The sequence below is a fragment of the Podarcis erhardii genome (genome assembly GCF_964252035.2).
Source record: "Podarcis erhardii genome assembly, chromosome: 11".
Lineage (NCBI taxonomy): Eukaryota > Metazoa > Chordata > Lepidosauria > Squamata > Lacertidae > Podarcis > Podarcis erhardii.
Genome location: NC_138501.1, coordinates 5,172,810 through 5,196,455, shown reverse-complemented (window position 1 = coordinate 5,196,455; position 23,646 = coordinate 5,172,810). Strand labels below are relative to the sequence as shown.

Sequence of the window (23,646 nt, the reverse complement as noted above, 5' to 3'; positions counted from 1 at the left end):
GGAATGCCCTCCCATCAGATGTCAAGGAAATAAGCAGCTATCCTATTTTTAAAAGACATCTGAAGGCAGCCCTGTTTGGGGAAGTTTCTAATATTTAATGCTGTATTGTTTTTAACACTCGACTAGGAGCCTCCCAGAGTGGCCGGGGTATAAGTAAATTATTATTATTATATTGCCTAAAGAGTCTCACCCAGGGTAATCATCCTTTTCTTTTTCTAGGTCTTTTAACACTGTGTACATATTTTTAACATCAGTTAACCAGTATTAACTTCATCATCTCTTGAAACTGGCGTTAATGGATACCCGCTTGAATAGATGAGCTTTTCCATTTTGATTGGCAGCTAAGAACTGGACCCATGTCTGATGTGCATACTTGTTGACCCTGCAGGGTGGCAAAAGGTGAATTGGGGGCAGGCAGCACTGGACTGCTTGAATGTTAACCTTCCCACTGGATTACAGCTGATGCCACAGTCCCTCGCTGGAACTGAAGCTTCTTGTAAATTGTTTTGTTTTCTTTATTAATAAGCTGCATTTGGCTGTTCAAATTCTTGAATCTGTTTTATTGTGTGTCACCCAGAGGCTTCTGCATGAGATGACAGACAATTTATCTATGAAAAGAGACAGCTGCAATGCTTATAGGCACCACAGACTATCAGGCCTTCTTAGGGTGGAGATCGCTACATAAAGTTAAACCTGTGTATGTGTGACGAGAAATGATAAACTTTCCTTTTATCTTGGCAAGAGTAAGTGATTTATGGTAAACTTTAATGTACTGACGTGACATACACAATTTGTCACAGATGAAGAGCTTGAACCACTTTCATGTAAACAAATCATAGCTTTTCTTCCTGGTGTCGCTAAAAGGCTGTTTGACACCCTTTGTAAGCAGTAGAGAATCACACTGGATCCCTTATCAAGTTAATCTCACAGCTGGCTTCCCACCGGCAAACCTGCTCCATTATACATTGATTTCAACTTTGAAGCCTTAACTCTCTCATATTTGCCTATTTACCTAATTGACACTGTCTGACACTCAACTCCATACATAAACAAAGCCTGCAATAAGCCCTAGCATATTTCAGTGACCCACGTAAAAAACAACTATCAGGGGCTGGAGCAAGGAAGCTAGCCAAGGGTATGGATTATAATAAGGAAAGCATCATCTGATACCTGTGTCTCCTGTGCCAGAATGTTTTCAGTCAAGTGCTATTCTTACATTAATTCACTGAGCTGGAATTTTAATGGACTGCAAAAGTCATATGACCAGCAGAAATCCAGAGTTAACAAAACCCATTACTTTAAGTGATGAATGCAGACTGGACTGGAAAAAAGACATGATTATAAATTTGCTTTACACCCACTGTCCTTGTGTTCGTAGCAAGTGTGAACTTCATGAACCAGAGCAGAAATACCTAAAGAGCAAATCCTTGTAATTCAGTTGTAATGAAATTATTCTAGTGATAGTCCATCTGTGACTAAGGCTGCAATCCGATGCACAATTACGTGGCAGTAAATGTGGCTGATCTCACTGAGATGGACTTAATAATTTTTTAGCATTTCGGTAGCACTTTTGAGTGTCCATAGCTCCACATATATTCTGCCAGTAGTCCTTACAACCATCACCACCCTATAAGGCATATCAATAGTGAGAAGCCATCCCAACAAATCAGAGAAGCCTCATGGCAAAAAGGGCACTGTCTGCAACAGACAGCTGAACTCCATCTCCCCTTTGAAGTTGCAGAAGATGGTGAGGAATGCAACCACACGCCTGCTGCAGGAAACACCTCTTTACCTCGGGTGACCTGGCGGTGGGCCCTATCGTGTTCCTGGGAGGCAGGTGTTTAGGTGTGGCCACAACACAGTAAAATGCAACCACCACAAACATCCACAACTATGTATCGAAAAACCAAAGGACATAATGCAGCAGACCATGCTACTAAAACTGTTGGGCTATGGAATCCATTTATGTGATCTTATTGAGATGCAAAGCCCCATGGAAAGCTCAGTGCTCCATTATCTTTGACCTATGACCAGGTTAGGGGCCTGAACTTTGATTTGTCTAAGATTGCAATGGGTTGTTTGACTCCAAGTCCAAAGCAGACCACTGCGTTCAAATAATTTTTGCCTACATGAAGGATGAGGGTATCAGGAATGGGACTACTGGATACTAGGTTTTTTTTTTACAGCACTCAGGGTGTTATTATCGTTTAAAGGCAGAGCAACTAACAACAAATTACAACAGCAATGTTCTTTTTGAGCTTTATTTGGCTGATGCACATATGTGCTTCTGGACACTAGTAAAGCACTTCATGAAAAGGAAGCACTATTGGAAGACTTCTTTCGGTTTCTGAACTCTAAAACACTGTGGTCTTCTCACCAGGCTAGCTGGTTCACAGCTAGCTCTCTCATCTGCTCCCAAAAAACATGCAAGAGGGCCGCACTGGGCCATGGCAATGATGGTCTTCTATGTAATTTGTCTATGGCCAGATAGGACCTATAGGTTGCCCCTTAACTAGCTCCCCATGGAAGAGTGGAATGGAAATTTCAGTTCCTGTTATGCATATCTAAACCTGCCTATGTTGCAGCAATTACTGACACTAAAATGGAGCCTTCAAGTAGTTCCGTCACCATTTTGTGTCTTTTGAAGAAAATCCCCATGTTTTATTCTGTTGAAATTTTGTGCTTTTAATATATTATGAGCTGCTCTCGGAGAACTTGCCCTGAAAGGTGACATACACATGCTGAAATAAATAAAATTAATGGAATGAGGATAATTTTGGAATTAATTTACATGGGGATACCTGAAGAAAACTTCTTATGGACTCATGACATGAAATCTAAGGTGGCTGACATAATAAAGGAGAAATGTGTGAGATGGGGGTTGAATAAAATGTGCAAAGATGCAAGCATTACAGTCCATAATAATTAGAGCTTAATTGTATGCTAAATAGGCACACCTATAATCTTTTACAGAAGCTGAAAGGTAACAATTGGCCAGCTAATGGTATTTATGGGGCAGGGAACCACTTGCAAGGGACAGTCATAGATGGCACAGATATCCTGGCATTGGTGAACTAACTAACACAGATACTATGATTAAAAAATCATTTGTTTCAATTTAACCCAACAAGTGACATTAGATTTCTAGAATTGCAATTTAGCTGCTTCACACTGTGAAGCTTTGCTCCACAGTGACAATTTTCAGGTCAGTTACACAGTGTTGCTTTGTCTCCAAAAGCTTATGCTGTTAGTCTTTAAGGACCACAAGGCTCTATGATGGTTTTTGCTGCAGAAAACCAACATTGCTACCCCTCTAAAGTGAAGTAGCCCCCATGAGATTTTTGTTGAAGGAACAAGACTAGAATTCAGCATTGCAAGTAGGATCAGACCCAAAATACAAACAGCTTCAACGAGCAGCGCAATAGACTTTGAAACTCCCTGCCTACTGACATAAGGAAGATGCCTGCACCAAACTCTTTTTGTTTTTGTTTTTTAATAGATATTTATTGAAATTTTACATAATAAAACAAATATTCCACATAAACATTTAAACACAATAAAAGGTATAACAGAAAAAACAAACAAGAAAAAAAACCATAAAAATCCAATTTTTTACTAACCATCTTCATAACCCTCTTTCCTGACTTCCTCACATCTCCCTTTTCTGCGTTCCCCTTTACACAATCAAATTCAGCAGTTCCTTACCCTCTTTCCAATCTTATTTAATATTATACATTTCAACCTACATTTCAACCTATTATGTCTTCGATTTTCCTTTCTTTTTAAATCCATTTTTACATGTTCTTTATAGCTTAATCCCTTATATCATTTGTTTAGTTTCGACATAATTTTACTCTGGTCTTTTCACCCTTTTTTCTTAAAACATTTTTGCATACTTCTTTTTACTATGTCACTGATGCCATATTATCTTTATATCCAACATCATTTTAACATTCAAACATTTTACAATGTTTTTGGAGATATTCTTTAAACTTCTTCTAGTCCTCTTCCACTGACTCTTTTCCCAGGTCTCGGATTCTGCCAGTCATTTCTGCCAATTCCATATAGTCTATCACTTGCATCTGCCATTCTTCCAGAGTGGGCAAATCTTGTGTCTTCCAATACTTTGCGATAAGTATTCTTGCTGCGGTTGTTGCATACATAAAGAGTATTCTATCTTTCTTTGGCACCAATTGGCCGACAATGCCCAAAAGGAAGGCCTCTAGTTTCTTAGGAAAGATATATTTAAATACCTTCTTTAGTTCATTATAGATCATTTCCCAGAAAGCCTTAACCCTTGGGCATGTCCACCAAAGATGAAAAAATGTTCCCTCAGTTTCTTTACATTTCCAACATTTATTATCAGGCAGGTGATAAATTTTTGCAAGCTTGACTGGGGTCATGTACCACCTATAGATCATTTTCATAGTATTTTCTCTTAAGGCATTACATGCCGTAAACTTCATATCGGTGGTCCACAACTTTTCCCAATCAGCAAACATAATGTCATGACCAATGTCCTGTGCCCATTTAATCATGGCTGATTTAACTGTTTCATCCTGAGTATTCCATTTTAACAGCAAGTTGTACATTCTCGAAAGTATCTTAGTTTTAGGTTCTAACAATTCTGTTTCTAATTTCGATTTTTCCACCTGGAAGCCTATTTTTTTATCCGAATTAAAGGCCTCTCTAATTTGATGATAGTGTAACCAATCTCACACTTTATCTTTTAGTTTCTCAAAACTCTGCAATTTCAATGTGTCTCGATCTTGTTCTAATATCTCCCAATATTTCGGCCACTTGGCCTCCATATTGAGTTTTTTCAGAGCCTTAGCCTCCATAGGTGATAACCACCTTGGAGTCATGTTTTCCAAACATTAAACACAGCTTTCCTGACAATATGGTTTTTGAATGCTCTGTTAGCTTTTACCTTGTCGTACCACAAATATGCATGCCACCCAAAAGCATTGTTGAACCCTTCCAAGTCCAAAATGTCAGTGTTCTCAAAGTTGCCAATCTTTCAGCCAGCAAAATGCTGCTGATTCATAGTATAACTTCATATCTGGCAGAGCAAACCCCCCTCTTTCTTTAGCATCAGTCAATATTTTAAATTTTATTCTGGGCTTTTTGCCCTGCCAGACAAATTTAGAAATATCTCTTTGCCACCTCTTGAAACAGTCCATCTTGTCCACAATCTGCAAAGTTTGAAACAAAAACAACATTTTTGGCAATACATTCATCTTTATAGCAGCGATCCGACCCAACAAGGAAAGCTTCAATTTTGACCAAATTTCTAGATCTTTCTTAACTTCTGACCAACATTTCTCATAGTTATCTTTAAATAAATTCAATTTTTTAGCCGTCATGTTAATCCCTAGGTATTTCACTTTCTTAACCACAGTTAAATCTGTCTCCTTCTGAAACCTTTCTTTTTCCATTATTGTCAAATTTTTCTCTAAAACCTTAGTTTTTTGCTTGTTCAATTTAAATCCTGCCACATGACCAAATTCTTGAATCAAATCTAACACCAAACTCTTTTTGATGCCTACTTGTTCAGGCAAGCCTATCCAGATGTATAGAAGATATATGCGTCATTATTATTATTTTAGGTAGTGTTTAATCATAATAAATATTTTAAATAGTTGTTTTTAACTGTTTATCATCCATAATCTTAAAACTGTATATTTTTGTAAACTACTTAGAGGTGTTGTGTGTGTTTCTTTCTTTCTACAATTGATGAACAAATAAATAATCTGGGTAGACAAAATACTGAGGCAAGAATAGGCAGCCATGAAAGGAAACTGAAGGGCCTTCAATTGTTGAATCTCCATGTCTTGCTCCCTTAGAAGTCTTACTGGAGTGGAGAACCTGTGGCCCTCCTGGTGTTCTTGGGACTCCCATCAGCCCCACTTGCATAGCCAGTGGTCAGGGATGATGGGAGTTGTAGTCTAGCAACAGCAGAAGGCAAGGGACAGATGAGATTTGGAACAAGGAGTCAGCAACTCAGCAGACACCAATGTTCAACTCTCATAAAGTCTCTTATATTCTGAGTATCTCTGCATGCTAACATGAGAGTTTGGTCTCCACAACTTTGCATCTTCTCAGAAGCTGAGCTCAAAGAAAGCGGCAACCTTTCCTCCATTTTTCACATTTTCTTGCACTTCCAAATAACCCTTTACTTCCGCTCTAAAAGTTAGCATTGGCTGGAGTTCAAACAGAGAAAACATGGAAATATTCCCCTTCCCACCTCTTTTTTTCCCCCTTGTCAAGGTCTTTGGACAAAATGGGGCTGGATAAATGTCATTTTTTTATTGTAGATGACACATGTGTGTGTGTGTGTGTGTGTGAGAGAGAGAGAGAGAGAGAGAGAGGGGGAGAGAGAGAGAGAGAGAGCTGTCATAGTGACATGGTTAGCGGCTTCCTTTCACAAGTCAGGACTGTATAAAGTGAAAGAGGGCAAGAGATTATAGTGCTTGTTCTAACCAAATTCATCAAGTCTGCCCAACCCCATCAAACGTGAAAGCACTGGAAGGCCATTGACATGGAGCCCAAGAGGTCTTTGGCAAAAATATAGCAGCTGCCAAACACAAGCTTGCGCACTCTATGATCTCTACTGTTAAATGCATCTGTCGCGCATAACATGAGCAATATGCATTAAGAATTATTTGCCTGCTTCTCCACTAAGTTAAAAAAAAATCCTTTTACCTGCCTCCACTTTCCACTTCTCCATCAGCTTGGCAAAGAGCTTTCCACTTCAGTTCCAATCACCTAAATGCAATGGCAGCCTACCCAGGAAGTCTATTTAGGATGGAGAATCATATAGTGTGGCTTGATTTTAATTATACAAAACCCTGCTCTCCACGGGAAGGGAAGCTTGATTCTGAAGGAGTCTCTCTCAGCATATTACCCATTAGTAGAATGACTCTACATACTCCTGCACTATTGTTCAATGTATTTTAGGAGTCAAAAGTGCACTACATACCTAATTTTTCAAAAGCAACCCATGATTTGGGGTGCTCAATAGAAGAGAAGCATTAAGGCAGCAGTTTTCCAAAAGTATAGGGATCCACCCTTAGAAAAACAACAACAAGGCTTTCTTTTAGTAGCTGCGTATAGATGTTACCCACCCCCAGAGGAGCCAATGTGAGGCAATTGAGCATACTTCAGAAGATTTATTTAGAGACTGTGAAATTACATAGTTACGCAGCACTCTCGAGACGCTGCACAGTTCTCTCAATATGCTTTTAAACAACTACTGATTTTCATCAATGATATATTTTAAAGTCTTATTGCTTACTTTAATTTTCTTTTAAAAACCTTTTTCTATTCACTGAAAAACCTTAGTTGAGCTTCATCCCCAATGCTGGAGATTCATTTACTTGACAAATTTTTAGCTTCATTTCCCCAGCTAAATACTTTTGCATGAAACGCCACCACACTACTGAGAAGGAAAAACATTTTCTAAGAATAGTGTTGTCCCACGGCATACATTTGAAAATATAGATATACATGGGTGGTGCTGTGGTTTAAACCCCTTTGCCACTTGGACTTGCCGATCAGAAGGCCGGCCGTTTGAGGCCCCGTGACGGAGTGAGCTCCCATTGCTCAGTCCCTGCTCCTGCCATCCTAGCAGTTCGAAAGCACGTCAAAGTGCAAGTAGATCAATAGGTACCGCTCTGGCGGGAAGGTAAACGGCATTTCCATGCACAGCTCTGGTTTGCCAGAAAGCAGCTTAGTCATGCTGGCCACATGACCCGGAAGCTGTACGCCGGCTCCCTCAGCCAATAAAGCGAGATGAGTGCCATAAGCCCAGAGTTGTTCGCGACTAGACTTAACTGTCAGGGGTCCCTTTACCTTTAAGCTCTACAACTCAACAAATTATATCACATGGTATGCTTTAAGTGTGTGATCGTACATCCCTTGGCTGGGTGTCCAAGTGGTCATAGGATGGATTGGATTTACAGCTGCAGTGTCAAATTTGGCATGAGGTGATTCAAAGGGATCCAAAGAAACATGGAAAACTGTCATATACTGAGTTGGACTATCTGTTCTGACACCTTAGGACTTCTGCCTTAGTTAAGAAATTCTACTTCTAAAAACACCTCATCACATTTGCTCTGCAAACCTTGATTTCTGCACTTTAAATTTCGCTTCAAGTTCTGAACACTATTCAGTTGTCTAGTAGAACAATATGAGGATATTTTAATAATCTCTCTGATCCCACACATTTATACTTCTAAGAGACCAAAAATAATAAAAATCCTGACTTGACTAACAAGATAACTCTATTGGCCACTACAAAGCATCATAGCTGTATAAGAAGTGAAAAATAGAGGCAATGTTTTTGACTGAATCCGCGTGAAGTCAAGTGACCCACAGGCATTCTTCACTGCAGTCAACAGCAGTTTTATGGACACATTGTAAATGTCAGGCTACGCCTTTTTTAATAATAAAAAAGACACTATAATACTGTTTCCTTGTAACCAGGACAGAAAATCTTTTGGTAAAAGTAAAAACATTTATTGGTTTTGACATTAAAAAAAACTTGCTCTGTTGGGTAGAGATGCTGTACTCCAAATACCGGAAGAAACGTGAAGTCTCGAGGGTTATGTTCAGTAACTCTTGGTTCAAAAGCAGATGCGGCAGGTGCATTATTTAAGAGCTTGTCAAATATGATCTTCTACAGCATATTTCTTCAAGCTTCATCTCTCCCACTGATTGTGAAGGGGGCACACGGTGGAAAATGTGGGACTTAGGACTTCGCCTCTACTCTCTTTTCAGTACTACCACCCACTGGCCCAAACCATATTACATACATTACATAAATGAGCAACCCATTGGAATCTTAGTTCACATGACCTTGTCACATGACAACTAATCCACAACCTTCAAAGGTATGGCTCTGATCTGACCCTCTGCACCCTGTGATGTGTTGCAGACTTAATGTAACATAGGGAGTGCAATCAAGGTAATATACTGTGTGCTATCCTTGCAGAAGGCTATCAGGCACTGTTTGCTACTTGTGATTCAGAGGCCTGGATTTAACTGGATTTTGCTTTTCAAAGCATCCCAGTTAACAGAATATAAGAAATTAAGTACACCTCAAACAAGGACATATGTGAGCTGATACAGCAATAATCAGATCCACAAGCTGAACAATGACAAAGGATATTCACAAGGGAAGGCCATGCAAAGCAGAGCGGCCTCATCGATGTTCGGAATAAAGCAGTTTGAAGGACTGCTTTATGGTCAAGGCTTTAAATTCAATGGCAGCAACAGGGCAAGATGGGACAACTATCACTTAACTATCATTGAGAGCTGATTAGCACAACCCTTAAATGTGCAATAGGCTACTTTCTGTTCGTTCTGATCACAAGTCAGCCTTGAAGAGTGCAAATGCATAGAGATGGTGAGAGTATGCCACCCAGATCATCTTGCCATTGAATGTGCCACCTTAAACAGCCCTAGAACAGTCTGACCAGTTGCAAAGTGGACTAGAGCACTCATACAAATCACTTTGCCCCAAGCAAGCTTCAATCTAGGCTGTCAACCCAGGGTTTTTTTTTTAAAGTTCCCCACACATGTGATCATGTCAATTACACATAATGCCATAGAACCAAAGGGAAGAGGATTGCATTCTTCTCAATACAAAATTATATCAGAGTTCCTGAGGAGAGAAGGGTGAGGATTGTTCTTTGGGTGTGGAACTTTACCTGCTTCCACACCCAATCGACAAAATTACAAGAAAGAGATAGAAAGGGTGGATTTCCACCACAAACCTCTATCCATTTTATACAACTGGTTTTACTGTTGTGCCTTCCCGCAAATGATGACAAATGTAAAGAATTGTTAATTTGGTGAGAATGCTGAGAATTTTCTAACAGACACTTCTAACTCCCTCTTACAAAAACTGCAATTCCTAATTTTCCCTGGGGAATGACTACTGAACCCTTTACGTTTGCAGTATAGAAACTCCCTGAAAAAGGGCACATAAATGGGAGCTGAATCCTGCAATGCTCGTGAAGTTGGCAAAAACTGCATTTCATATCTCTCTTCTGTTCATAAATGAGAAAACAGACACACATAGGTGAGAAGTTCTTTCTAACACACACACTGTTCATCGTGTAGGCTTTAAAAAGCTTTTATGCCTGTCGGTTGGGCTCATTTTTGTCACACACAGAGGGAGGGAAATTAGAAAAACCACATCTTACAAGTTACTTATGTTTAATGCTTAAAAGTTTGAATGCACAAACGATAATCTACCATTATAGAAGTACTTGTGGTCAATACAATGCATTAGAACTATGTACAATGACACAGTTTAGTATCAAAATCTTTCTACACTGTAGAGTATTACGAAACTGTTAATGACATCAAACACTGAGCACTTAACACAATTATTATCTTTTTTTTTTGCTACCACATTTGGAACTTCAATGAACAGTCCATTTCAACTTGCAGCATTAACCCATTTCTAGTATGAAATTAAGTAAATTTCTACTTACACAATAAAGATTTATCTACACAGTTCTTTTCATTTTGATCCATAGCAGCAAAGGCACTGTACATCAGCAGATCCACAGACTTAAAAGATATTTTTTTTAAGCATTCAAAAAAAAAAAAAAAAAAAAAAAGAGTCACAGGTCATAGTTTAACAGCAACAACAACAACATAAAAAGATAACACAATGTTTCTGGCACAATGGCTCAGCCTGCGTCCATTTCAGGGACGTTCAACTAAGACTTCGGTAAAACTGGCGGTAAATAACGCAAGTCCTTCTCCCGAGTGAAAATCCATTCTGTTCTGCACTTCAGAATGAGTGCTCTTCTAAATCCTACCTCTGAGGTCCTCGCTTTTATAGTTTGTACACTTGTAGAATCCTTTCCCTTCTCAGTGCCATTTCCAATGAATATATCAAATATTTTTCTGTAATCTTTGTAACTGCAGAATTGCCCAAAGACTCACATCTCCCCTTTCAAAGAAATGTGGCAAAAATGTCCAGAAGGGATGAAGGTCATTCTTGGAGACACATTATTGTACTTCTCTCTGAAACATACAAAAGAGAAGTGATATTCATCATTTTGGGCAACACACTGCACTTGTTCCAAAAGAAGAACAACATACACAGAACTGTTTACAAAACACTGTAAAATGGCAGATTAATATAGCAATTCTATTTTGGGCGTATTTTTTGGATACCCTTGTCATATGTCACTTGAACTTGCCGTTGATAAATCAGAGTTACTGAATGAGCCCCAACATACAGTAGGTGCAACAGGCAAGACCCCACCGTGTGTAGCCTACTGAGATTAAACCAACACCCGTTTGAGATCAGAAGTGGCAATAATATAACCCAGTTTTGAAATAGAACTACCAATTTTTTCCCCTTTCAAATTTCCAGTCAGCATGTTTGTCCGTATAAAATTTCAAGACAGCCAGAAAAACTTATGCTTGACTATGTCTAGATTGGCCTGGGTCTGGAGAAACATCTAGTCTATGCTTGGTGGGGAGGTGCCTTGATCATTTTGTGTCTGGCTCTGACTTGCCTCTGGACCTGCTATGCCCCCACACAGGCGCAAGGTTTGCATAAGGCCTATGCATATAAAATCAAAGGAGCACAGCACCAACATATAGGGAAAGAAGCCCGGATCATGCACCATGCTTTGAAGTTGGCTTTCTTCCCTAATCCATAGTCAACATTGATCAGTTTATCTGGATTTGGACTGGGAGGGACAACTGCAATTTGTTAAAAACAGAAGCGAAAGTTTCCACCAGAGGTGGAGTGAGGGAGAACAAACAAGCCCTCAGGGCTGCAATGATAAATCCTAGTTTAGTTATAGTGCAAATTGGACCATTGTCTGTTTTAACACGTAGCGGACCTTTCAAATATCAAGGCCATCCATGGCTGTCTGGCAAGGCCAAAGGCGAGGCAAGTCAGGCGAGATCTTCTGCAGTCCCTGTTTCCCTAGACTTTCATCTGAACAAGTTTATCACCTCTTATAATAAATTATGCATTATTTATTAAACAATAGAATTTAATGAAGCACTCATTTGAGATCAGAATTGGTGCAGATGTGTACACTAGGTAATAAATGGCAAATTCCCATTCTTCCCCAAATAGCCTCATCCCACACAAACAATACAAACACTGAGAATGCAACGTACCTTTAAATCCAAGGCAGAAGCAGGCTACTTTATTTAGTCAGTTGCTTGTTAAAAAGATTTTCTTTAAACAAAATAAATACATTACAGCTATGATACATAATTGAAAGAGTCAGTTCCCTGTTAGGTATGCTTATTCCATCTTCTTCCAAGTAGACAGCTGGAGATTTGGTATTACAAGTCCTTAATGGGTGCCTGATATTAAATAGCAAGTCTGGTGGGGAAAGTCCACAATTGTGATGAACAGTTTCTGTCCTCACTTTGGGAAGGAAAGAGAGAAAGAGAGAGAGAGAAGAAAAATATACAGCAAAGTGCTACAAGGAGGAGTACAGTTCTCATTCAGATTAGTCTCTAATAAATAACTTCATAGACTGTAGCCTTCTTGTCCCCAGAACCGGTAACAATGTATTTGTCATCCACAGAGATATCACAGCTAAGCACAGAAGATGACTCTTTGGACTGAAAAAAGAAGAGAGAGGGAAAGAGAGTTAACCATCCTTTGCACAAAAAATTGCAATATTAAACTTTTCCCTTCAAACAAGACTTTTTCAGAATGGTCTAGCCATTTTTGCGTCCTTCCTAACGTCATTTTTTTTTTGTTTCTGCATCCTTAAACTTAAGTTCAGTAAACTCTGCAGACCTGATCATGTTATTGTTTACATGAACTGTCCTCTAGAGATTAAAACCAAGATAACTTTGTTACACAACACCCAATTAATTCCTTCAGTAGTTAATGGGGAAACAGAAACAGCTAATGTGCTGACATCAAGTTAACCAACAGGCTAAAAATTAGCCCCAAAGCAGGCAATTTGGGAAGGAAATGGGCAGAACTTCATGAATTGTATTTAACATATACCCCCACAGCACAAAAATTAGCCATAGACTTGAACAATGTGCTAGCTTGTCTTACATGTATTCTGGACAATCATGTTACCCAATCACTATTTTTCTGACTGGTTGTGAAAAATAGCCTTTGTGGCAAATGAAGGCATGCCGAGCCAAAATGGCAAAGAAAGGAAAACTGTGTATCTAAGGAGAACACTGAAAAGAAACATTGAGAACTGCCAAAGTCTGCAGCGGAAAGAAAAAATAAGGTGGGGTTATGGAAAAGGGTGGTAAAATGTCGCTATGCAAAGGGAGGTTGCTGAATGTTTCCTGACAGAAGCTCTACAGAGTCCTACGGCAAACCATTGGTATAAGGCCGCTTCGTATGTGGTTAACATCCCACCTCTATGATTTTTACCTGGAATATGCTGGCTCCATAAGGTGTTCTCCAAGCATTCAGAAGGTTGTCTTTTCCAGTGCTTACAAACCATTTGCCTGAAATCAGATTTAAAAATTATTAGAAGCAGTTTTCCAATTGATTAATCTGCACATCAACAAAATCTATTCTCTTCTCCCCTTCCCACCCATTCTTTATCCCTGGTTGAAACAATGATCTGCAGCTGAATGGCTCACCAAAACAAAAGTCAACCATACATGTACAATTAAATATTTGCCATTTGATTCTCCCTTCTTGTTTTTTACGGGAAGCAGGTTTGGAAGACGGCGCTACTGTATACTGAACTGCTTACCGCAGTGAGCGAACTTCAGGGATAACACACAGCTCTCATGAAGATGAAGTTGATACTTGTCTGGTTTTGTGACATGCAGCACTTCAACATTGCTGTTCTCCATTCCGACTGCCAACCATTCTCCAGTTGGGCAATAACCCAGTGAGAAGATCTGCAATTAAAATAGTACACAGGTTGATGCTTAATGAAAGCTTTACACACCTGTCTCAGTGTCGCAATTTACTGCTGTTGGGAAGATAATTTGGTCTAACACAGTTTTTTATTTTTCAAAGAGATGCTAATGAAGTGACAGCACTAGTTCAAGAGACAGCAGCTCATATAAACAAAACTCAATTAACTGTGTAACTTACGGCACTAATCGAGACCTACATCTTAATTCTGAGATGGGCTGAAATAGTATTTTCATACAAGTTATCTTGGAATAGGACCTATAGATAACTGATCATCTACAGGAGCCCTACACACACCAGTTAAAGGATGCAAAAGCCAAAGGAAAAGATTATTCTGTGGCTGTTCTTCAAGCCTGCTTTAAGGATCTTGATTTTTAAAATATAAAAACATCACAGACTGCTTTTAACTTGTCGTGAATTCTTCACCTGTGATGTGAAGTCGTGTTGCTGTAGCTGCCTGCCTTCTCTTAGGTCCCAGGATCTCACTGTATTGTCCAGGCCTCCTGTCCAGAGCTTAGTGCCGTCATTTGAAATATCAATACAACTGGCTCCGTCTGTGTGGCCCTGGAATTGCCTGGAAATGTCAACATAAGGTAAAGTACTTTCAAAAGAAGTATGAATTGAGGCAGGAATTTCACACACACACAATTTTAAATTTTGGATGTATCCTGAAAACAAATTACATGATCCATGTTTTTGCATCAAGGTAATGCGAGAAAGCACCAGATCCACAAATTGTGCTCTTTAGTCAGTAGAGATAGATGTGATCTGCGATATGATGGTGGTTGGTGAGGAACCCATTAAAAGAACTATGCAGTTTCAAGAAAATCCTTTTTAAAAGATCCAACATATGTACACCTTCTTTCTCTCTCTCTGGCAACCCAATCATTGCATTTCCTGTACCCCTTGCCCCCCGGTAGAGTGGCTTCAACACAGAACATGATTATTAGCTGAGGACAACCCATGTTTTCCATGTATTATTACCCTTCAGACTTTGCATAGGCTATTAGTTTTTGTTTAGCCTTCTTTTCCACTGGAGGTAACAGCAAACCAATGCATCTCAAAGAATTCCCAGCTTGGAGGTACTTAAACTCTCATCTGTATTTAATTAGGTTTACTGCCTGCCCTGCCCTCAGATCTCAGGAGCAAAATTAATTCATTTTTTTTTTTTTAAATCAATTTTTCCACCCAAGCCCCAAAGGACTCATAATGAGCCAATGAAGAAGAAACAAAGGAAAAAAGAAAGTATAGGAATTCACATGACTGGTACTTTCTAACAGCCACTCAAAATCAAATATACATGTTCACACAATCTAATTTCAGAGACTACAAACACCAGGGTCTTTTATTCAGCCATTAATGAATATACATAATTTTGACAGGAAGCTGTTTTAAACAGAATCAGACAATTTACCCATCTAGCTCAGTATGGTCTGACTGGAAGTAGTTTTCCAGGATTTCAAGACAGGTCTCTTCCCCAGCCCTGAGCTACAGCCCTTGTTTCCACTATGTCTGCACAAAAATAACAAATTAGAAGGCCACTTGAGCCATACTGTGTATTTTAATACTAATACTCTTCGTTCCAGCACCAATCAAAAATCTAATTCTAACCTTTGGAGGACACACACAGTCTGCAATGGCTGCTGCTTCACAGGTAGCAATTGCCTAGAAATGTCTCCTTTGACAGAATGGGGAAACACTGGCAGAATGGGTAGTGGAAGGCTGAAATAGCCCCTAGGACTCTTCCCATCCAAATAATCCAGCATTAAAGGTAATAATTCATGATTCTGGAAGCCTAATGCGCAAACAACTATTGACCTTTCAAGTTTATGGCTGCTTCATTTGCTATAGCTCCAACCACATGACACCCCCAGTGCAAACACAGAGTATGGTGAACACATTTACAGTGCAAACACAGAGTATGGTGAACACATTTACAGTGCAAACACAGAGTATGGTGAACACATTTAGAGTTGGCTTGACAATCCGGCTTAAGCTGACCTACCTGACCAGAGTCTGATTGTGCAGATCCCAGACTGCAATGTTCCCATCGCTACAGCAGGAGAAGCAGACCTTGGAATCAGGGCTGATTGCCAGAGCATAGCAGGCAGGAGCCGAGGACGTCAACTCTGCTTTTATACGCGGAGTTGGAGCTGCCAGGTCCCAAATGGATAACGTGCTGGCTTCCCCGCCAACAATCAGGGTGCGGCCGTCGGGGAGCAATCTGCAGGAGCGGATGTAGTTATCTCTGTTCTGTAGAGACAGAAGCCATCAAGAGATTACTCATGAGGAAAGGAAAACAGCATTAACACGAGAGCAGGAATCCATAAAAGTATTGTATTCCCTCTTGGTTTTAATGAGCCATTTATACTTATGACAATGATAAAGTGGATTAATGCCAGAAAATTACACGACATTAGGGAAGTACTTAAACTTGATCTACAAAATTCAGCAGTGAGAGATATTTAATCTTAATTAGTATCAAAACGCACATGCAGGCCTGCGCCCAGCCCCAAACAGTTCAGAGCTTGCGAGCCTTTTGAGTGCTTACGGAAGCCTACATTTTTGGGGGAGGAAGTTTGTGTTTCTGTTATTTTAACCCCTTGAAGGAGACCAACGTCACTCTCAGCAGACAGTGACTTATCTACCACCACTGCCAAGAAATAAGAAAAATCAAGAAACAAAGATCTGGCAAGTATTTTCAGTATTGTAATGTTTCATTACCAACTGATAGTTGGTAGTAACAGTAGCAATACAGGGGAAGAAAGTATCAGGTCAAGAATGGGGAAAAGATAACGAACCAAAAGCTAGAACAGCAATGCTTCTCAAAGATTTATTTATCATCATCTTCTTACATTTATATTCTGGCTCTCTTCCATCATGGAACACAGTTCTCCTGAAGGTCTACTATCTAGCTTTAGCAAGTTGATGGCCTCATGTGCCATCAGACCACGGTTTAAATCTGAACTCTGACTAGCATGGCTAAGGAAGCCATTACCCCTCAAGCCGCAGCATTCCTATCCCCAATATGGGAATAAAGACTTACAGGTTTTTGCAAAGATTGTCGGGATAATCTAGTCCAGCTCACACATCATGCTTAACCAAAGTTCACCATGAATGCAGAGTTTGCTCCCACTTTACTTTTCCTCCTCTAGCCAGCAAGAGCAGCAAGCAAGGATCCCTAACTTGGGTGCTTTGTCTTAACCAAGGACTGCATTATTATTTTTTTGGTTCAAATAAACTTTGCTTGTTTGTATTGTATTTAAAAATTGTTAATAAATATTTATAAAAAAACAACAACAAATAAACCTTGCTTGTACTCCTAGAACAAAAGTTGCTTAACACTGTGGTTTGTTTGGAGCAAACAAACCAAGATCTCAGTTCAGATGCAGCACTGGATTGTGGGTTTTTTGTTCCCACTAGTAAGAGGAAAGGAACAAATTGGAGCCTTCTGTGTTCACGGTAAGCTATTAACTATGGTTTATTTCAGCTAACATAAAATCAATTAAAACATACAATCAACTGAAGTTAAGAACATAACAGAAACCCGTCTGATCAGGACAAAAACCTCTTTCTTCCAGCATCCTGTTCTCACAACGTCCAAGCAGATGCTTATGGGAATTGTGCAAAAAGCTCATGTGCTCAACACTGCTCTCCTTACTTGTACTCCTGAGCAGCTGAGATTCAGAGCATATGCCTTCTAGCACTCAGCCTTATCCTCCATGAATTTGTAAAACGGAAGAGAATTATCATGAAATGCTGTTAAGTCTAAATGCTCCTCATTAATGACAACTTTGGTAAAATGCTACCCTGCCTTTAAGCCAATGCATGGCAATTTTTGGACTGTTTAAATCATGGCAAGGCAAACTAAGGCCTGGGGGCCGTATCTGGCCCAATCACCTTCTAAATCCGGCCTGCGGATGGCCAGCATGTTTTTACATGAGTAGAATGTGCCCTTTTATTTAAAATGCATCTCTGGGTTATTTGTGGGGCATAGGAATTCTTTCATTCCCCCCCCCCAAAAAAAAATATAGTCCGGCCCCCCACAAGGTCTGAGGGACAGTGGACCAGCCCCCTGCTGGAAAAGTTTGTTGACCCCTGGTTTAAATTATCAATTAATTGTTTTTAAATTGACTTTTAAAAGTCCCAATTAATCAGGCAATTTTTTTTAAAAAAAATGATTTTAATTCAAGTGTTTATAAAAGCTTCAGGTAGCAAGCATGCTCTTAAATCTGACATTTTTTCTCTTATTTATTAAAATCTTGTAAGATTATAGGTGTTATTGTGTGCATCATCTTAAAAAAACAAAATATGCTTCTTGCGTCACAATTATTGCTTTTACTCAGATGCAAATTCATGTTAACCTAATAAAATGATGAACTAGGTAATCTCCTAACATCATGATTAGCCAGTTAAAATTTCTTTAACTGGATTGCAGCCACAATAAATGTCACTTTTAACAAATGCAGGTAATAATTTGAAAAATATCTAATGTTTATGTTTTTTCTTGGTTAAGCACCCAAAACTGAAGAGTTATCCTCTATAGAAAATGTACAGCCTAAATTTAGAGATACACAAACAGCAACCTCTATTAAAAGTTGACAGGTTCCTTTGAAATTCAATTAAATCCCAGAGTTTAAAATATGTGATTGATGAATTAAGCAGTTGGCAAAATTACTGGGTTTTAATACTACTTAAACTACATGCAGAAACATCAAAGTGGATGACTAATTTACAGATGCCCCAACCACCCAGCAATGGTCTCTATGGCTCCATGGCCACCTCAACACCACCAGCAACAACAACTCTCTAAAGACTTTTTGACTGCCATTACTCACCAGGCAATCCAGCTGAGAGACAGGGCTCTTGTTCCCTGGATGACTGATATCCCAGACCTTGACACATCCTTTCCCACCAGTGTACACATGCCTTGTGGGGTTGCTGATTGTAACTGCACATACCACTTCCCCGTGGTTCAGGGTGTTAATCTGCCGAGCGTGACGTGGGATTCCTGGCCCAATGAGGGCATCAGGGGGGAAAGGGACAGGCTGCATTTGGCCATCTGCACTTACATGAAATGAGTATGCCCTAGGGAAAGAAGAAGAGAGAAAAACATGTTTCAATGAGCCACACGTGTGGTATGCACAAGAAAAAAGGGTTTACATAGATGCAGAACGTCTCTCTTAACTTAGAAAAAAGATCCAGGCTAAGGCACAATTTGTGAAACATAGCTTAACATAGTTGGGCTTAACTCATTCTAGCCCCTTGCAATATTTTTTCTTGGACACAAATACCAAGGAGTTTTATATATTTTTTTTCTTCAGAAAGTATTGCCAAAATGGCAGACCAATAAATGCTGAGCCAACATGGCAAACAGTACATCTCATCAGGAACAACATGTTATATGACTGCCAGTTACACCACCTGTGAATAACCTATCAACAACTTCATCTCAAAAGCTCTGCTAGGGAGAGCGCTCCACTGCTCAAAACAGCTTTGTTCTAAGATGCAACATGTTGGAGTGCTTCTGTCATTGCTCACAACTTTATTGAAGGCTCAGCTGGAGTACATTATATGGAAATATATGGCTAATGGAAGGGATGGGGGAGGCTAGCAGATTCATGGAGGTAGTGCGCAAATGGAAAACTCACACAGGCCACTGAAAATGGATCACAAATCTTTCCGGAAGAAGAAATTCTGCTGCCTTATTTGCTGTAGCTTTATTCTAAGACATACTGGCATGTGAAGAAGAATAAGCCTTTTAAATGTTTTTCTTTCATGTAGTATTTATTCCTTAGAAAGTGCAAAAAATAAACTGATTGGGTTTTTTTTTAAAAAAAAGAAAACCCAAATAAACATGTGAAAAATGACTACTTATCGTCAAGAGCTCTGCCACTTTTTGTTTTTTTGCTTGCAAAAGGGGATTGTAATGCCGTAACTATATGCACAAATGAATGCCCTCGGATCACTGTGTCTATTTTCACTTCATTGAAGAGGAATGTGAGTGAAAACTCAGTATTAATTATATAATTCTTTCATGCCCAGCTCCCAGTGAACCAAGCTTGTTAGAGTAGGTCACCTTTTCTGGTCAGTTCCATCAAGGATGCATTTGTACATTACAATACCATAATTCTTTTAGTATTTTCAATCAAACAGAACATTTTGCTGTTTCTTTCTCTGCAAAGTGCTGTTTATGGAATCCAGTAAGTCTGCAATTGATTGCAGGGCTTCTTTTGTGCACAAAGGAATTATTTTTAAAACGGAGAGGCAGAACACTGAAGACATGCACACTAGAGAGCCCTTTGCAATTTGCATTTTTGTGCCAAGTTGAGCTACTGTGGTCCAGCACGTCCCATTGCAGAAGGATAACCCCTACCCCATGGCCTCTTTTATCCACAGCATCCGATACCCTTGGCGCATATTCACCTATGGGAAAAACTGCCAAATAGGCTTTTAAGATTAAAAGGAGGATTAACCACCCTCTGCCACGCATCGAATTCAGTATCACAGAGGAAGCAAAAGGAACAAAAGCTTAATAATATGATTGAGTTTGTACGTTTAACACTCACGGTTTTCCTCCTGGGATGCCTGTCAGATTGGGAGGGATGCCTGGGACTCGCATGTGATGATGTGGATCAAAACCAACCTGAAGTTTTCCCACAAACAGAACAAAGAAAGTTCAAAGCGTTAATGGGAAATGATAGAATTCTAGCCATTAGTTTTAAATCTCAGGGGCTCACAAACATTTCTTTAAAAGAGTCATCCCTAAGGTTGAAGAACATAAGTAGAATCCCTGCTGGATTAAGCAGAGGACCCTTATTCCCAAACCCTGTTTCCAGGCATGGCAAGACATCTGTCATTCCCACCAGGTGATATTCAGAGGTATACTGCCTTTAAACATGGAGGCCCAGGCCTCTCCTGGTTTATTTTGCTTCTCTAGGGCAGCCTACCTCCCTTTTTGTGCTTCGGCTGAAAACAAACCCCTTCCACTCAGGAACACAATGAGCACAATGAGCATGGGATACAAACCAGGAAGAAAGAAACTCACCACTGGAGATCTCCCATATGCTGCGGCGGCGGCGGCAGCAGCTGCTGCTGCACTCATTTGAGGAGAGATGTTATGGAGACCTGCATAGGCAGCACCAGGGCTGGTCAGCTCCCCATTCATCCCAGCGTGGGGCACTATTCCAAACGGGGCAGGGTAAGGACAAGGTACTGCCATGGGCGTTCTTAGGCCTGAAGCTACAAAACATAGATTGGGGGGGGGGGAGACAGGTGACACCATTGTTTAAACAGCCGCACCGGCTGCCCATCTGCTACTGAGCCTGAAAGTTCTTGTACTGCTTTCCAAGATACCTGAGGGACTACCTGAACCCTTGTATCCCAGCATCTTTGGCCATTCCCAGAGTTGGTGAGGCTGATGGCATCTGAGAACTGTAGAGCTGGAAGGGACCCCGAAGCCCAATGCCTTGCAATCTTTTTGCCCAATGTGGGTCTCAAACCCATTAACCTGAGATTAAGAGTCTCATGCTCCACCGATTGAGATACAATGAGAAATTAATACTTTAGTGTCATTGGCCCAGTCCTGTGGAACACTGCCCATAAACTCAGTGGGAGCCTTCTGTGCCCACTATTAAACACCTGCTGAAAACCTTTCCATTGTGCCAGGCCTATGTAGGCAAATGAGAGTACACCCCACAATGGTCTGTTGATGTTTGTTTATTATTTCTGCTTGCTTTTAACTTTTTAAAATAACTTTTATGATGTCATTTCTTGGTTTTATATTGTTGTAAACTGCTGTGATATGTTTTTATGCTACAGTGTTACATAAATGTTTTTATAAACAAGCAAGCAAGCAAACAAGCAAACAAGCAAACAAACAAACGTCATTTCTGCACAGGTGAATAATCTCAGACATAAAACAGAAGGCAAATTTTGACTGATCACTTGTAAAGGCCAAACTGCTTCATTGTCTTGACCTTTGCTGCTGTACCATGAAATGAGTTGCTTACGATCATCTAGCAAACCCAGGGCAGGTGTGGAATCTGAACCCAGATCTTGAGCTCAACCACTTTATGGGCGAGAGAGTGCAAAGTAGCAATGTGATCTTTAAAAAAAAGGAGGGCAGCCCCTCCTTCAAGTGGTCTACGAACCTAATGGGTCGACTCCTGGTGGCTTTCCAGGCACAGGCCTCAATCCTGGTGTAGAATTACTGCCAGGAGTTGGAGCGTCAGTCCGTGGAGTGGGGGTACTCGATTTAGACACAGGGGTGGTGGACTTCTCATTCTAATGTGGAAAGAGACAGGTAGATTATTTACATTTTCAGCAAAAGGCAATCAACAAAAGCGCAATCTAGAACGGGTTGACTTGTGTGGTTTCTCTTTCAGCTTTTATCTGCTCTTACTGGCATCTAAGGGTGCAATCATCCAGCTACAGCTTGTGCAAAAACAACAACGAATGCAACTTGCAGAAGTTCATTTCAGTGGGATCTACATAGGCAGACTTCCCAGCAGTCTGTATTACAAAAAATCAAGTACTTGCTTGCTGTAATTAGCATTAAAAGCCAGTCTTGTTTGGATCATTAAGGTGTTTCCAGGAAAGGTAAAGGGCAGACATTAAGTGGTGTTATTTTTAGGCCCTCCTACTTATATAATCATTTATTTAGTTACAGTACATATCGCTTTGGAAGCACTAAGTCATCCCCCCCACAGACAGAAATATGAAGCTGAGGAACCGTAACTTCTAAGATAGGTGCCCAGTGATGGGATGGGAAAGGATTTAAACTCAGCTATTATATTTCCAGTCTCCACATTTATAGGATGGATCAGGCAATGGTATGTTCCTTCTCTGTCCCAAAATGTGCATAACTGAATGAAGAGATTTGATGTTTAATGGATCCCACTGCCAACACTCCTTCAACAAAGTGTAAAAACCCCTATTATCAAATTACAATATCATCATGCAGTGAATACTTTAAAATAGGGGTTACCAATGGGGTGCCTGCACGTTCAGGTACGCCCATAGGAGCCCTCCTTGGTGCCCACGGGGTCCTGTGGGTCACCCCGATGAAAGTAGGTTTGAAAGTAGCATTATATTGTAGTCAACAGACTTGGCTGCCGTGTGTCTGGTGCCCAAGACAGTCCCTCTGCTTTGCCAGTGTGCCAACGAACCCAAAAGGGATGGCGACCAAACTGCAAAACCTAGTTCAGTCTGTCTGAATTATTTAAGAAATTTCTATCTTGCTTTTTGCCACGTCTTAAAAGAGCTTACAGAAAAGAAAAAAAAATATGAAGTACAAAATTTACGACATTGGCTAAAACAGCAGAGAGTAAAACATCAGAACAGCATTTCTGCAGCACTTAGACAAAAGAAGTCAAGGAGTACGGGTGGAGAAGTCTGAATCTGGTTGTCTGAATCTACCTTTCTGCAAGGCATCAGTGACATATGCAATGTTCAATGGTTATTCAGCCCAGAACTTAATGTAATATATGGTAATGTCTCATGGAGGAGGTGAGGATGAGACACGGTGCTTGCCTAAGTCCTTCCTCCCCTACCTTTGCCCTGTAACATAGAAACAGGGATGCAAAAATGCATATAGCCTGTTTCAGGTCACTAGTCACATGCCAACTCCTTATACTGCCTGGGATTTTGCACAACCAATTTTGCACTAAGGGCTACTACTAAATTTGCCTCCAATTCTCTGCACCTTCTAGACAATAGTGTGAGAAGAGCAAGAACAG

At 40.1% G+C, this 23,646-nt stretch overlaps 1 protein-coding gene across 6 annotated transcripts in view; it reads right to left on the bottom strand.

The window, feature by feature from the left end:
• Positions 1-10,207: 10,207 nt before the first annotated feature.
• Positions 10,208-23,646, bottom strand: part of LOC309352480 (transducin-like enhancer protein 4) — a 132,458-nt gene continuing 119,019 nt past the window's right edge. For 5 of the 6 annotated variants that reach the window (XR_014161338.1, XR_014161339.1, XR_014161340.1 and 2 more), the window contains 10 exons: positions 22,060-22,192; positions 20,955-21,148; positions 20,476-20,552; positions 18,745-18,994; positions 15,912-16,159; positions 14,333-14,480; positions 13,737-13,887; positions 13,406-13,482; positions 12,166-12,621; positions 10,208-11,046 (listed from right to left, as the gene is read on the bottom strand). Coding sequence is in view for 1 of the 6 variants with exons in the window: in XM_081880978.1 (XP_081737104.1) it covers positions 12,514-12,621; positions 13,406-13,482; positions 13,737-13,887; positions 14,333-14,480; positions 15,912-16,159; positions 18,745-18,994; positions 20,476-20,552; positions 20,955-21,148; positions 22,060-22,192 (1,386 nt within the window). In the remaining 5 variants the exon portion in view is untranslated. Of the gene's footprint in view, positions 11,047-12,162; positions 12,622-13,405; positions 13,483-13,736; positions 13,888-14,332; positions 14,481-15,911; positions 16,160-18,744; positions 18,995-20,475; positions 20,553-20,954; positions 21,149-22,059; positions 22,193-23,646 lie in introns of those variants that run through there. The other variant, XM_081880978.1, reaches the window with a different exon arrangement.